This window comes from Panthera pardus, unplaced genomic scaffold, assembly GCF_024362965.1.
Source record: "Panthera pardus isolate Hobbes unplaced genomic scaffold, ASM2436296v1 HiC_scaffold_24, whole genome shotgun sequence".
Taxonomy (NCBI): Eukaryota; Metazoa; Chordata; class Mammalia; order Carnivora; family Felidae; genus Panthera; species Panthera pardus.
In genome coordinates, this window is record NW_026526810.1 from 112,451,034 (window position 1) to 112,466,618 (window position 15,585).

At 48.5% G+C, this 15,585-nt stretch overlaps 1 protein-coding gene across 2 annotated transcripts in view; it reads left to right on the top strand.

Annotated features, from left to right (window-relative positions):
* The first annotated feature begins 3,054 nt into the window (after positions 1-3,054).
* Positions 3,055-15,585, top strand: part of FLVCR2 (FLVCR heme transporter 2) — a 55,786-nt gene continuing 43,255 nt past the window's right edge. Inside the window, exon 1 of one of the 2 annotated variants that reach the window (XR_002074565.2) lies at positions 3,055-4,163. Coding sequence is in view for 1 of the 2 variants with exons in the window: in XM_019427224.2 (XP_019282769.2) it covers positions 3,459-4,163 (705 nt within the window). In the remaining variant the exon portion in view is untranslated. The remainder of the gene's footprint in view (positions 4,164-15,585) is intronic. The other variant, XM_019427224.2, reaches the window with a different exon arrangement.

Here is a 15,585-nt window from a genome sequence, read left to right on the forward strand (position 1 = left end):
GAAATTCTTCGTGGGCATGAGTTCTCTCTTCAAACATTCCATTATAATTCAAGACCCATACTTCCTGCCAAAAAGTGGGTTCCTCCAAGCAGTGTTCCTCCTCCTGAGAACCAGTGACTCTGGCCCCACCAGGGTTGCTCAAACTTGGCTACCTGCTGAGATCCCCTGGGGAGCTTTAAACGTGCAGATGCCAGCCAGAAGCCAGGGGTCTGCTCCTAAAGAACCTGATTTGGGGTGTGGCCAAGGCAAGGGAATGTTAAGAGTTCCCCATGCGATTCTAACGTGCAACCCAAGCTGAGAACCACTGCCCAGAGCTTTGAATTCATTTTTTGGTCTGAAATTTTTAAAAGAAAACAAAAGGAAAGCAGTAGCACTCAGCGGCTGGCAAACTCTAATGTGCAAACAAACGAATCACCTGGAGAGCTTCTAAAATGTAGCCTCCAGAGGCTCCTGGCTGGCTCCGTGGTAAAGCATGTGACTCCTGATCTCAGCATGGTGAATTTGAGCTTCATGTTGGGCGTGGAGCCTACATTTAAAAAAATAAGGAAAATTAAATTATTTGGGGCACCCGGCTGGCTCAGTTGTTGGGGCATGTGACTGTTGATCTTGGGGTTGTGAGTTTGAGCCCCACGTTGGGTGTAGAGAATACTTAAAAAATAAACTCTTTAGGGGGCCCCTGGGTGGCTCAGTGGGTTAAGCATCTGACTTTGGCTCAGGTCATGATCTCACGGCTGATGAGTGTGAGCCCCACGTGGGGCTCTGTGTTGACAGCTCAGAGCCTGGAACCTGCTTCGGATTCTGTGTCCTTCTCTCACTCTGCCCCACCCCCCCCCCCCCCCCCCCCGCCCCAACTCATGCTCTCTCTCTCTCAAGAATAAATAAACATTAAAAAAAAAATTTAAAAAATCTTTTAAAAAATCCTGAAAATAAATGACTGTGGGTTAAGCCTCTGACTCTTGATTTCAGCTCAGGTCATGATCTCACAGTTCGAGAGTTTGAGCCCTGTATCTGGCTCTCTGCTGACAGCTAGGAACCTGCTTGGGATTTTCTGTCTCTGTCTCTGTCTCTCTGCCCCTCCCACCCTCTCTCTTTGTCACTCTCTCAAAAAAATAAAATAAATAAAATAAACATTTAAAAAATACTATAAAGGGGCGCCTGGGTGGCTCAGTCGGTTAAAGGTCCGACTTCGACTCAGGTCACGATCTCGCGGTCCATGAGTTCGAGCCCCGCGTCAGACTCTGGGCTGATGGCTCAGAGCCTGGAGCCTGCTTCCGATTCTGTGTCTCCCTCTCTCTCTGCCCCTCCCCCGTTCATGCTCTGTCTCTGTCTCTCTCTCTCAAAAATAAAAAAATTAAAAAAAATAAAAAATACTATAAAATAAAAAATAAAATAAAATAAAATAAAATAAAATAAAATAAAATAAAATAAAGCTTTAATTTAGGAGGTCACGTGTGGGGCTGGGCTTCTGCCCTTGTAACAAGCTCCCAGGTGATACCCACACTGTGTCCCCAGACTGGCACTTGAGCAGCTAGGCTGCAGCTTGAATGAAATCAGACTGGCATGAGAACTATGTCCCTTCAAGCCAGCTGGGGTCATAGTAAGAGGTTACTTCACTTTTTAAGCCTCAGTTTTCTGATCTTTTTTTTTTTTTTTAATGTTTATTTATTTAGTTTTTGAGAGGCAAAGAGAGAACGAGTGCAAGCGGAGAAGGACAGAGAGAGAGGGAGACACAGAATCCCAAGCAGGCTCCAGGCTCTGAACTGTCAGCACGGGGCGACATGGGGCTCGAACCCATGAATGTTGAGATCATGACCCCAGGTGAAGTCAGATGCTTATCTGACTGGGCCACCCAGGCACCCCCTCAGTTTTCTGATCTTAAATGCAGGCGAGCAGTAGTAACTACATCATAGAATTCCTGTGATGCTTTAATGACATAACGTACTAAATATGTTTAACACGATACAACAAATGCTAGCCTTTGAATAGTTAGGATAGCCAACACTCATGGAATGCTTAGGATCTGCCAGGAATTTTCGAAATACTTTCACGTCTTACATCATTCAAGCCTCAAAACAACACTGGGAGATGGGTACTATCATTTCATCCTCCCTATTTTACGGATGAAGAAACTGAGGCACAGAGAGGTGGTGCATCTTAATTTACATTACACACCTAGGAGCAGCTAGGCTGGTGTTTGAACCCAGGGAGAATCTGGGCTCTTATCCCTCCCGGTGCTAAAATGGACACTGCGAGAAGGCATTTCTGCCCTGCAGGTCTGACTTTCGGGAGGCGATGACTCGAGGCATTACCCTCTATCACGGGCTGGGATCAACAGGTGGCAGCCCAGGGCTACCTAAAGACCACGTCCAGAGCCAGCGCTGTGCCCCACAACACCGCAGCTCTAAAGAATCTCCAAACTCCCGTCTACCCTCCACCCTCAGGTGCTCGCCTAGGGGGCTGCCCAGGGACCCCCCCCCCCCCCCCCCCCCAGGAAAGAAGAGCCCTACCTCACAGGTTCAAATCTGAGTTCCGCAATAAAGGACCAGGTCCTCAGGGAAAAGCAGCCAGCAAAACGAGTTTCCTGCAATTCCCGTTTACCCCAGGAGCGCAACCAGACTGGGAAATCTACAAATCTCTTTACACCGGAAAGTTCAGCAAGGATCTGGGAGCTCAGCCAAGTGGGAAAAAGTCCGGAATCCCTCTTCGATTCCCCAGAACACTTTGGAGGCGCCGGGCATCGGTGCCCGCGCGCAGGGAAAGGGGACAGGCGCGGAGGAGACTCTGTCTGTGGGGTCACCTTCGCAGAGTCGGTGTTTGTTTTCCTGCGGGCTCCCCTGGGAGGCGCAAATGCATTTGAGGGGCAGTGCGGGGGGTGGGGGGGGGTGGGGGTTAACCCGGCGGTTTCCATGGCACCCGGGGCGTGGGGGAGGAATGCACCCCGCAAGCTGTGTCGAAACAACTGCTCAGCCGGACTAGCCCGGCTGGAGAAGGCTGGAGGGAGTGGGGGGGCAGGAGGGTGGGGGAAGCCGGGCTGGACGGGGGTGGGGCGGTCACGTGCGCCCGAGGGGGCGGGGCCCCAAGCGGAACCGAGTTCCACCTAGAGGCTCCGTGCAAGGCGCGAACTTTTCCCCCGAGATTTGAGGGGCTGACCTTGACCTGAACCCCTCGGGAGGACTCGAGGCACCCGTAGCCAGGACCGGGCTGAGGTGTCCGCGGCCAGCCTGGGACAGCGGTCGGGGGCTGAAGACACCCAGGAAAAGTGGGAGCAGAAGCCTGGGGGTGAGTGCAGGAAGAGCTCTGCTCGCAGCTTTTACGAAGGCTCTGGTCTCCGTTTATTCCGGGGTGGGCCAGGGCAAGTGCCCCGACAGCTCAGCTCGAAGGCGGCAGCCGAGGCCACTGTCCCTTAAGAGTGCTGGAGTCCTCAGCACCTGTCTAGGGCTTCAGCAGGGGCTGTGGTCATGGTGAATGAAGATCCCAACCAACAGGAGCAAAATGGCACGCCCGCGCAGGACCCCGCACTCCGGGTGGACCACAGCGCCTCGGGGCACCAGAGCGTGTCCACGCACCCGAGCGCGTCGATGCACCGGAGCGTGTCGGCCCACCCCAGTGTCTCCATCCACCCCGCCGTGTCGGCCCGCCCGAGCAGTTCGGCCCACCCCAGTATGCTGGCCCAGTCCGGTGGCTTGGCTCACCCCAGTAGCTCGTGCCCCGAGGACCTTAGTGTGATCAAGGTGAGCAAGCGCCGTTGGGTGGTGGTCCTGCTGTTTAGCTGCTACTCTATGTGCAACGCCTTCCAGTGGATCCAGTACGGCTCCATCAATAACATCTTCATGCACTTCTACGGGGTCAGCGCCTTTGCCATCGACTGGCTGTCCATGTGCTACATGCTGACCTACATCCCTCTGCTGCTGCCCGTGGCCTGGCTGCTGGAGAAATTCGGCCTGCGCACCATCGCCCTCACCGGGTCCGCTCTCAACTGCCTGGGGGCCTGGGTGAAGTTGGGTAGCCTGAAGCCGCATCTCTTCCCGGTCACCGTGCTGGGCCAGATCATCTGCTCTGTGGCCCAGGTCTTCATCCTGGGCATGCCCTCCCGCATCGCTTCAGTCTGGTTCGGGGCCAATGAGGTATCAACGGCCTGTTCCATAGCTGTCTTCGGCAATCAGGTGGGTTGAGTTGTTGGCCCGCGTTCAGAGGAACGGGCGTCATATCATTGTGTGAGGCTCAGTGTGTTAAGAGTGTACCTGACTGCACCTGAGCCTGCGGGAGACTGTCATTTTCTGACTTCAGCAGTGTTTGTGACTCTGGGTGACTTCGTGGCTGGGTGTGACCGACGGTGGGAGTGAGTGATTGTGACTGGATGGCTGCGTGAGAGAAGTGCAGGGAAACAGAAGAGGAGGGGACCTTTTCTTTCACCAACAATTTCTCCTCCCCCAGCCGAAAGCATGCTTCTGGAACATACGCCTTCCTGACCCTGCCAGTCCACCAGCTTAGACCTGTGATTTCAGGAAAGCTCTTCTTTCTCAGGGAGCAGCCCATGGGTGTCAGATTATTCTGGTATCACCAGAATTGGCAGATGTTTTTAGCCTGACGAACCAACTTTCCTAGAGTGCGGTATCTCCTGTAGCACACAGGCTCTCCCAGAATGCTGCCCTGACGGTTGTTTGGCACTGTTTTTACCTTCGTTTATACACAGCTGAAGCCAGAACAGTGGGAACGATGCTTTGGGCCAAACTCCTTCCCTGGGGGTTAAAGCCAAACCCAGCAGGGTGGAGTAGAAATCTTTCTCTGAATTTCTAAGGCCTAGAAAACCTTTTGGGAAAGGTGTGGAGAGCTCATATCTCAATCCCTTCTCTCACCTTCTTTGTAGAAGGAGGATCTCAAATTCTTTGCGTCTCAGTTGAGGTTATGATCCCAAAAGTTGGGATCCTGCTTTATCTGGACCTTTGCCTCTGGGTCTCACTTCTTCGCAGGCGGACGCAATCGTGGCTGTGACCAGTAACCCCTAGTTCTTATAGGATTTTTCCCTTACAGGAGGGTAAAGCTGGGGGATGAAGGTCATGACCTTTGAAGCCTCCCAAGGGTGAAATCTCCCTGTTAGCAACAGAACACGATTCAGACAAGGTCACTGCAATCTCAAACCCATTGTTTGGGGAGGGCAGGATTGCTAACTGGGAGAAGACCTCAGGTCGCCTGGCGAGATCAGAGAATCCAGAATTTTTTTGTAAACCATAAAGCATAAACGAACAGGTTTTCAGGTGCCTTCTCACACACCTGTGAGGGAACTTAATACCAGATATATCTTTAAAATTTAATGAAACTGTTTATTCATTCCCCACGCGCACTCCCCACCGAGGTCAGGAAATGCGAAGAATTTTGCATTCAAAAACACTCTGACAGCATATATTTGTATCACGGAGGCCTGTGTTTCATTTGATCTTTTAGGTTTCACCCTAAAAAAAATTATGAAAAACTGAATTGTTTATGCTTCCTCACGTAGAGATGACCGTGTCTGGTTCTTGGAGTGTGTTTTTACCTTTCATTTTGAGGAAAGCAGGCTGAATGGAGGAGAAATATTATTAGAGTAACTTGAGCTTTGCTGCGTAGGAAAAAAGGCTCCACAAATTTGTCTAAACAGATTTAAAATTTTTTTTAATGTTTTTATTTATTTTTGAAGGAGAGAGGGAGACAGAGCATGAGTCGGGGAGGAGCAGAGAGAGAGGGAGACACAGAATCCAAAGCAGGCTCCAGGCTCTGAGCTGTCAGCACAGAGCCCGATGTGGGGCTCAAACTCACAAACTGTGAGATTATGACCTGAGCCAAAGTCGGACGCTTAATTGGCTGAGCCACCCAGGCGCTCCTGTCTAAACAGATTTTAAATGCTATTCCACAGAAGAATTCTTTGTGGCTTGCAAACCTCACACTGGTCAGCAAATACCCGTGCCCTGGTAACTCTCTGTTTGCATCACATTTGTTCATTCATTCATTCATTCATTCATTCAACAAGCATTCATCTGGTACCTGCCTTGTGCCCGACACTGTGCTAGGGCTGTAAAGATAATCCCTGCCTTTGCAAAGTTCCTGTACCAGATTTTAAAATTGCGCCAGGCACTAAGATTCCCGTAAACAAATGAACAAACAAACACCCAGACAGACCTACGCATAAAGGACTTATTTTCATTCTCCATGGGGTTTTTTTTTAAATTTTTTTTTTTAACGTTTATTTATTTTTGAAACAGAGAGAGACAGAGCATGAACGGGGGAGGGGCAGAGAGAGAGGGAGGCACAGAATCGGAAGCAGGCTCCTGGCTCTGAGCCATCAGCCCAGAGCCCGATGCGGGGCTCGAACTCACGGACCGTGAGATCGTGACCTGAGCCGAAGTCGGACGCTCAACCGACTGAGCCACCCAGGCGCCCCTCCATGGGGTTTTTAATATCTTCTTTGCCTAAATGCTTAGGAACAATTGAAGGGGAAGGAAAGGCACTTTCTCATCTATTATTTAATTTTTCAATTCTGCGAGGTAGGTGGAATCGTCCCCGTTGTTACAGGTGAGGAAATTGAGACCCAGAAAGATGGAGCAAGCTTATCGAGGTCCCACAGCTACTAAGTGGTAGAAGGGAGATTTGAACGCAACTCCACCTCCAAAAGCCCGTGTCAGTAGGCCACTACCAGCTTGTCATGTGGATAAAGCATATATTTAAAAAAATTTTTTTAATGTTTATTTTTGAAAGAGAGAGAGAGAGAGAGAATGAGAGAGCGAGTGCGTGCAAGTCGGGGAGGGGCAGAGAGAGAGGGAGACACAGAATCCGAAACAGGCTCCAGGCTCGGAGCTGTCAGCACAGAGCCTGACGCAGGACTTGAACTCACCAACCGAGAGATCATGGCCTGAGCCAAAGTCGGACACTTAACAGACTGAGCCACCCAGGCGCCCCTGAAGCGTATATTTTTTTAAAGGGGGCCGGGCAGGATTGTGAGGTTCAAATCTTGCCCCTTGTGTCTGATTGTTGTTGGTGATAAAGTATCCAGCAGTTTTCTCCAGGATCAGAGCCTCGAACCTGTTTTCGGTTTTGGAGTGCTTGGCATTAGCATCGCCTTCCCACCCACCCTATTCTGCCCCTTTGAGCCTAGCGGGAGGCACAAGAAGGTGGGGCTCCGGTCTTTAGGGGAGAAGAAACCAGTGAAGCCTCAGCTGGGGTGAGAGAGGGAAGGAGTCTTAGAATTGCAACCGAGCCTCTTCCCTTTGGCTCTGGCCACTGGCACAGGGGTAACAGCCTGGCATGTAGCAACGCTTGTTCCAGGGCTTCCAGGGAAATGATCCACGTGAGGTTTTGAGTCATGTGGATAACGTTACAGCGGAAGGGTTGGGCAAGAGCCCTGTCTTGGAGTCTGGTGCTAGCTTGGTGGCATTGGAAGAGAGATGTGGAGGCCGGAAGAGACCAAATGAGCTCCAGCCCCGATGAGCCTATAGCACTAAGATGGGAAGGGCCTTCCTCAAGGGCCCTTGGACAGCCGAGAGCACAGTGTCACCCAGAAGCGGAGTAGGAGAGAATGTTTGCTTTTTGAGTTAGGGTGCAGTAGTCTCCCCTTATCTGTGGCTTCACTTTCCGTGGTTTCAGTCACCTGTGGTCAGCCTGGAAACGGATGGGCCTCCTTCTGACTTACAGAAAGTCACCCGTCACCTAATACTGTGTCACAGTGCCACATCATCCACCTCACTTTGTCTCATCACTAGGCGTTTTATCAACTCACATCATCGTAAGAAGGGCGAGTACGGTACAAGAAGGTATTTTGAGAGAGAGAGAGGCGTCACTCACATAACTTTTATTACAGCATATTGTTAGAGTGGCTCAATTTTATTACTAGCTGTTGCTAATCTCGTCCTGCGCCTCATTTACAAATTAAACTTTATCATAGGTAGATAATGTGTAGAAAAAAACGTGGCGTGTATAGGGTTCAGGACCGGCTGTAGTGTCCGGCATCCAGTGGGGGTGGCTTAAAATCGGTGAAATGTACATTTTTTAAAAAGTAGAAAGAGCAAGGGCACCTGGGTGGCGCATTCAGTTGAGTGCCAGACTTTGGCTCAGGTCATGATCTCACAGGTCGTGGGTTTCAGCCCCGCGGGCTCTCTGCTGTCAGTGCGGAGCCTGCTTCGGATCCTCTGTCTCCCTCTCTTTCTGCCCCTCCCCAGCCCACTCACTCTCTCTCTCTCTCTCTCTCTCTCTCTCTCTGTCAAAAAAAAAGAAAGAAAGAAAAAGTGGAAAGAGCAGGTGAAACTAGTTTTAGTACTCTATTTTCTTTAACCCGATATATCCAAAATATTCTTTCAACATATAATCAATATGATAAAATCACTAATAAGTTGTTTTACATTCCTTTTTCACACCCTTTGAAAATAGGCACGTATTTCACCCTTGTAGCCCAGCCACATTTCCCAGGAATGATGAGACGTGTTCCATAGACAGGTTGGACTTGCAGATCTGGAGCAATGATGCTATTTAGGGGGTGAGAGGGGGCAGTTTTCCTTGACCCTTTTAGGGTCTCAAAATTAAACCGATGAAGACAGATTATCAGGAGAACATCATCCACGTTTGTTTAAAAAAATTTTTTTTAATGTTTATTTTTTTTGAGAGAGAGAGAGACAGAGTGTGAGCAGGGGAGGGGCAGAGAGAGAGAGAGGGAGACACCGAATCCGAAGCAGGCTCCAGGCTCCGAGCTGTCAGCACAGAGCCCGACGCGGGGCTCGAACTCACAAACCGTGAGATCATGACCTGAGCTGAAGCCAAGAGTCAGATGCTCAACTGACTGAGCCAGCCAGGCGCCTCCATCCGAATGTATGATAAGTATTCCATGACATGGGAGCCTCCCCGAGGAAAGGAAGAAACAGTGCTGTGTACATTTATGCGAGGTTTGGTGAAAAGTGCACCATGGCGGAGGGAAATGCCAGGTCAGGAGTACGAAGTTAAACGTGGTGAACTGGGGGAGCTGAGGACGGCCTGCTTGTCAGGGTTCTCCTTGGCATCCCTTTGTCTTCAGGGGTAAGGGTGCTCCTTTGCCTGGTATGGGAGTGGTAACTCTCACAGGAGGTTTTTAAGGCCTCTTCCAGGGAAGAAGGGCGAGGAGGAGGAGGTCAGAGTGACCTTCCTGCTTCTGTTTCCTCAAACTCCTTCAGCGCAAAACATTCCAGGTGCCAGAATTTAGAGGACTCTGTCCTGAACCACATCATGTTTCAATATTTCAATACTGGAAATCAGATTCTAGCAGATAAAGATGGGGTCTAGGAAACTGAGGCCAGCCTCGAGGAAGTGGTATTTGCGGGACTGGCTAAAGGTGTGGTAATATTCCGAGAGGCCGGGTGTCTGACACCGGGTCCTGGTCCCTCTGACTCAGGGTCATGAGGTGGGTAGTCAACCTACTCCTGTTGCAAAATCGTGGTCATTGGGGTGTGTTAAAGTCTAGGCTTATCACTTGAGATTTTCTTTTTCTTCTTTTTTAAATTTTTTTAAAAAAGTTCATTCATTTGGAGAGAGAGAGAGAGAGAGAGAGAGAGAGCACCAGCAGGGTAGGGTCAGTGGGGGAGAGAGAGAATCCCTGATGCAGAGCTCGAACTCAAGGACCATGAGATCATGACCTGAGCCGAAATCGAGAGTTGGACACTTAGCCAACTGAGCCACCCAGGCGCCCCCACTCTGGGTTTTCTAACGTCAGAGGCGTTTCACGGACTGAGTGAAGCTGGGGGAGGTGAAGGCAAACTCTTGTTCTCCGCTCGCGTTTGCTCTTGTTACTTAAAGCACGTGGAGAGCCTGCCCTCACGGCTGACCACTTCTGGGCCTCCCCTCATGCACCGGAAGACAGGAATAGACCAGGGCCGGGAAGACAGACAGAGACAAGTGGTGACTGACTTGGGTGAGTCAGTGATGACTGATGGGGTGGGGCCGGTGCCAACCCTCAAATGCTCCTGGGGGCCAGCCAGGTCTTAGAGATGTGATAGAGTCGAGATGAAATTAGGGTGTGGTGGGGTCACAGCGTGAGAGCCCCCCCCCCCCCCCACACACACACACAGAGCAGCTGCTTCCCTCCCTCCGACTGTTGACAGACAAAGCAGGACCCAGTGTTACCAGATCTCATTTGGGGGTGGTGATTGTTGAAGGAGAAACAAGATATCCAGATTTTTAGGTGAAGTCTGTTTTGTTGGTTTATTTGTTTTTATTCTGGTAAAAGAGACATCATGTGTATCATTTTAACTCTTCGCGAGGGTACAATTCGGTGGCCTTAAACGCTTTCACGGGGTAAGCATTACCGCGCTCTATACCCAAAACCTTTTCATCTCCCTCAACAACTCTGCACCCATCAAGTAACTCCTTCAATCCCCCTCCCTCCAGCCCGGAGTGACCTCTCTTCTGCTCTCTGTCTCTATGCATTTGCCTCTGCTAGGGACCTCATATAAGTGGAATCAGACAATATTTATCTTTTTGTGTCTGGCTTATGAAGTCTATTTTTTTTTTTTAATGCTGATAACTAATGCGTAAGTGTGTGTTTAATTATATTCTATCTTTTGAAACTGTGGATCAGATAAAACTTACAGTTTGGCGCCTGGGTGGCTCGGTCGGTTAAGCATCTGACTTCGGCTCAGGTCACCATCTCATGGTTTGTGAGTTTGAACCCCCACGTCGGGCTCTGTGCTGACAGTTCAGAGCCTGGAGCCTGCTTCGGATTCTGTGTGTCTCTCTCTGCCCCTCTCTCGAGCGCGCGCGCGCTCTCTCTCAAAAAGAAATAAACATTAAAAAAACCAAAAAACAACAAAACCACCAAACTTCCAGTTGGAGACTTCTAGGGAAGGTAAAGTGGAAGTGGATTGTAGTTTTCCTCCCAGTCGGAAAGTCCGCACCAAACATACGGGCTGGCAGAAATGAACTTGGAGTCTAGCAGCTCTGGGGAGGAAACCAGACCAGTGCTCCAAGCCAAAAATGGTGATCGCACCTCACCCAAGGGGCTGGATAAAAATCCAGAGTCCTGGGCCCCTACGAGGACTTCCTTAACTGGACTCTCTAGGGGCGGGGCCCGGGCTCCTGTCTTTTCACCTGGCTTCCCACGTGACACTACCGATCAGTTTTTGAAATCGCCAGGTGAGAGGAACAGCAGGCCATGGGAAGGCAGCCTCTTGCTCGCAGCCACGGTCTTGTCAGGGTAGACTGATTATGTGCTTGCTGTATGCGGTCTGGTGTGCAGGTGGGAGCAGCGGAGCTCAGCTGTCCATCCTTCAGATTGAGGGAAGAGACTGGGGCTGGGGGGTGGGGCTCGTAATTCGGATTCATTTAAGGTTTTGAACATATACTCCAACCCGGGGCGGGGGGGTGGGGGATGGGGGTGGGGGTTGAGGTTGAGGGCAGGCTCTGGTGGAATGTGAGGTGGAACCTGGCTGATGCACCCTATTCCTTTTGTTTCCTTGACCTTCGGTTCAGGGCACTGGAGAAGGTTCAGGTTGGCCTGGTCTGACTTATATCTTGTCTTTGTTGCCTTGGTGGCATTGTCGCAGGAGCCTGGCAAGTCCGTGGAATCAAGTCTAAGTCTTCGGGTTAGCACGCTAAGACCCCTACTCCTCCCCATTTCTGTCCAGCTTGTCTCTTGTTCCCTCCCAGTCTGGTCTGTCTGCTGTGACCAGTGTGGCTCCTTAATTCTCTCCTTGGAGATACACTCACTGCTTGGAGAATAAGCCTTATGCCTGGGAGAGTGACATCAACGAGATGGTGGGTCAGGAAGCTTCAGACCCTGGCTCCCCCACAGAAATGTTAAATAAACTAGAAACCAGCTAAAATAATTTCTTTATGGGAATTCTGGAGGTTCGTCAAAGATAGCAACCAGGCAAACACCGGACCAAGATAAAGCCACATTCAAACTGGTAGGACATTTCATGGCCTCTTTGCATACATTTTCCCTCCCTCTCCCCCTTTCCCCATGCTGTGCTCCCAAGGACTAGTTAGTTCCTTTCTGCAAACTGACTTTGCAACACTGTAACCTAATTGTATTTTTGTGCACTAACAATGAACAATCCAAAAAGCCAATTAAGAAGACAATTCCACTTACAGGAGCATGAAAAACAGAACACCTAAGGATAAATTCGCCCAAGACTGCTGGAAGACTTAATATTGTTAAGATGGAAATACTACCAAAAACAAATCTCCAGAGTCCATGAGTTTCACATTAGAATCCCAATGATGTTATTTGCAGAAATAGAAAAATGGCTTCTAAAATTCATGTGGAAATTTAAGGGACACTGAATAGCTAAAACAATCTTGGAAAAGGACAACAAAATTGGAGGTGTCACATTTCTTGATTTTAAAACTAATAACAAAGCTGTACTAATCATGACAGTACGGTATTGGCAGAAGACAAACATACAGACTGATGGAATAGAGAGCCCAGAAATAAACCCTCACATATGTGGTCAAATGATTTCAACAAGGATGCTAAGGCCAATGGAAACCATTTACTTAAAAAAAAAAAAAAAAAAAAAAAAAAAAAGACTTTTTTTAAATGTTTATTTATTTTTGAGAGAGACAGACAGAGAGACAGAGAGACAGAGTGTGGGCAGGGGAGGGGCAGAGAAAGAGGGAGACAGAGAATCTGAAGCAGGCTCCAGGCTCCAAGCTGTCAGCACAGAGCCCGACACAGGGCTCGAACCCTCAAACCATTGAGATCATGACCTGAGCCGAAGTCCAAAGCTTAATCAACTGAGCTGGGCACCCAGGCGCCCCCCCCCCCCCCAATACTATTTTTTTAGAGCACTTTTAGGTTTTCAGCAAAATTAAGTAGAAGGTACGGAGATTTCCCATATACTCCCTACCGTCCACCTCCACCATGCATAGCCTCCCCCATTCTCAACATCTCCCACCAGAGCCGTATATTTGTTAGAATTGTTGAGCCTACATTGACACATCATAATCACCAGTCTTTTCAATAAACAGTGTTGAGAAAACTATAAGCCACCTTGGCACATTTGTTACAATTGATGAACTTACATTGACACATCATTATCACTAGCCTTTTCAACAAATGGTGCTGGGAAAACTGTTAAGACCATTAGAAGAAAGCGTTGGGAAAAAGCTTACTGATGTTGGGTTTGGTGATGATGGCAATGATTTCTTGGTTGTCATACTAAAAGCATGGGCAACAAAAGAAAAAAAATAGATTCAGTGGACGACATCGAAATAGAACGCTTCTTTGCACCAGAGGACACTATCAATAGAGTGAAAAAGTAACGCATGCAAAGGGAGAAAATATTTCCAAATCATGTATCTGATAAGGGGTTGATACCCAGAATATATAAAGAACTCCTACAGTTGAACAATAAAAGAAACAAATCTCACTTAAAAATGAGCAAAGGACTTGAATAAATATTTCTCCAAAAAAAAAAAAAAAAAAGACATACAAATAGTCAATAAGCACATAAAAAGATGCCCATCATCAGGGAAAGGCGAATCAACAGCACAACGAGATACCATCTCACACTCAGGAGGATGGCTACGAAGAAAGAAAAAAGAAGGAAGCAAGTGTAGGCCAGGGTGTGGAGAAATTGGAGCCCTCGTGCATTGCTGACGGGATGTAAAATGGTGTAGTCGTATGGAAGACACAATGGCAGTTCCTTAAAAAATTAAAAATAGAATTACCGTGTGATCCCAGCAATTCTGCTTTTGGGTGTTTACCCACAAGAATGGAAAGCAGAAGTTTAAACAGTTATCGGTATGCCCCTGTTTATAGCAACATCATTCACAATAGCCAAAAAGTGAAAGCAACCTGAGTGTCCATCTACACATGTGTTACGTGATATACACATAAAATGAAATATTATTCAGCCTTGAAAGGAGAGGAAATTCTGACACATGTCACACATGGATGAACCTGGAAAATGTTAAGTGAAATAAGGTAGTCCACCGAAGGAGAGGTACTATACGATTCCGCTTATATGAGGTATTGATGTGCCTCTTTTTTCTGATGCCAGCCAGTTCTCCAATTTTCTACCACCAGCTGGGTATCCTACAATTCCATGTAATTCTGACACCAACTACTTGGAGTTAATGCTGACCAACTCCACCAGCAAAGGCCTCAGTTCCACAAGACCGCCTCCACTTGAGATGCCATTGGCAAGTCCTGGTGGTGGCAGCCATATTTGTGACTGACCCGTTAGAAACTGAGGGTTCCCATGACCCCTACTCCAGTTCTATAATTTGCTAGAATGGCTCACAGAACTCAGGTAAACACTATACTTACTGGTAAAGTAAGTATCTTACTTTATTTGTTTATTATAAAGGACCCAACTCAGGAACAGCCAGATGGAAAAGATGTGGGGGCCTCTCTAGGCATGCCACCCTCCCAGTACTGGTGTGACGTGTTCACTGACCAGGAAGCTCGCAGAATTTCCTCGTTCATGTGTTTTTATAGAGCTCAAATCCCAGCTCCCTTCCCCACTTCAGAGGTCGGGTGGGGGGAGGATGGGGCTGAAAGTTCCCAAACTCTAATCCCACATTTTTCTGGAGATTATCTCATCCTAAAGCCATCCAAAGGCCTTACTCTAAGGCACCTCGATAGCAGAAATTCAGGTGTGATGGAAAGGCGTTCCTTACGAGGAACAAAAGATACTCCTTTCACTCAGGAAATTCCAAGGGCTTTTAGAGCTTTGTGACAGGAGCCAGGGACAAAGATTAAATCTATTTTGATTCTACCACAAGTACAGGGAGTGCTCAATTTCATAGAAAGCAGGATGGTGGTTGCCAGGGGCTAGGGGAGGAGGGAATGGAGAGTTAGTGTTTGATGGGCACAGAGTTGCAGTTTGGGAAGATGAAAAATGTTCTGGAGGTGATGGTTGTACAGCCATATGAATGTACTTAATGTCACTGAACCATACAGTTAAAAAAAAATGGTTAAAATGGGGGGGGGGGTGCCTTGGTGGCTCCCTCGGTTAAAGGTCTAACGCCTGACTTTGGCTCAGGTCATGATCTCATGGTTCGTGAGTTTGAGCCCCATGTTAGGCTCTGCGCTGACAGTACAGGGCCTGCTTGGGATTCTCTTTCGCCTCTCTCTGCCCCTCCCCTGCTCGTGCTCTCTTTCTCAAAATAAAAATAATAACAGTGGTTAAAATGGGGCATCTGGGTGGCGCAGTCAAGCACCCAACTCTTGATCTCGGCTCAGGTCTTGATCTCAGGGTCATGAGTTCAAGACCCGGGTTGGGTTCCATGCCAGGCATGAAGACTACTGAAAGAAAGAAAGAAAGAAAGAAAGAAAGAAAGAAAGAAAGAAAGAAAGAAAGAAAGAAAGAAAGAAGGAAAGAAAAAGAAAAAAGAAAGAAAGAGAAAGAAAAGAGAGAAGAAAGGAAGGAGGGAGGGAGGGAAGTGGTTAAAACGGTAAATTTTATGCTATGTGCATTTTACCAGAAAAAAAAAAATCCACTGCTTGTGAGGTGTTTCCTTCTGGCTGGGTACCTGCTCACCTCCTACCATCAACTCATCAGTCTCTGTGCTTGGAGGAGTGCATTCTGGGCCTTGTGTGTGCTTGCTAAGATCACTGGGATACTGGCCTTTGTTTTCTGGAGGTTT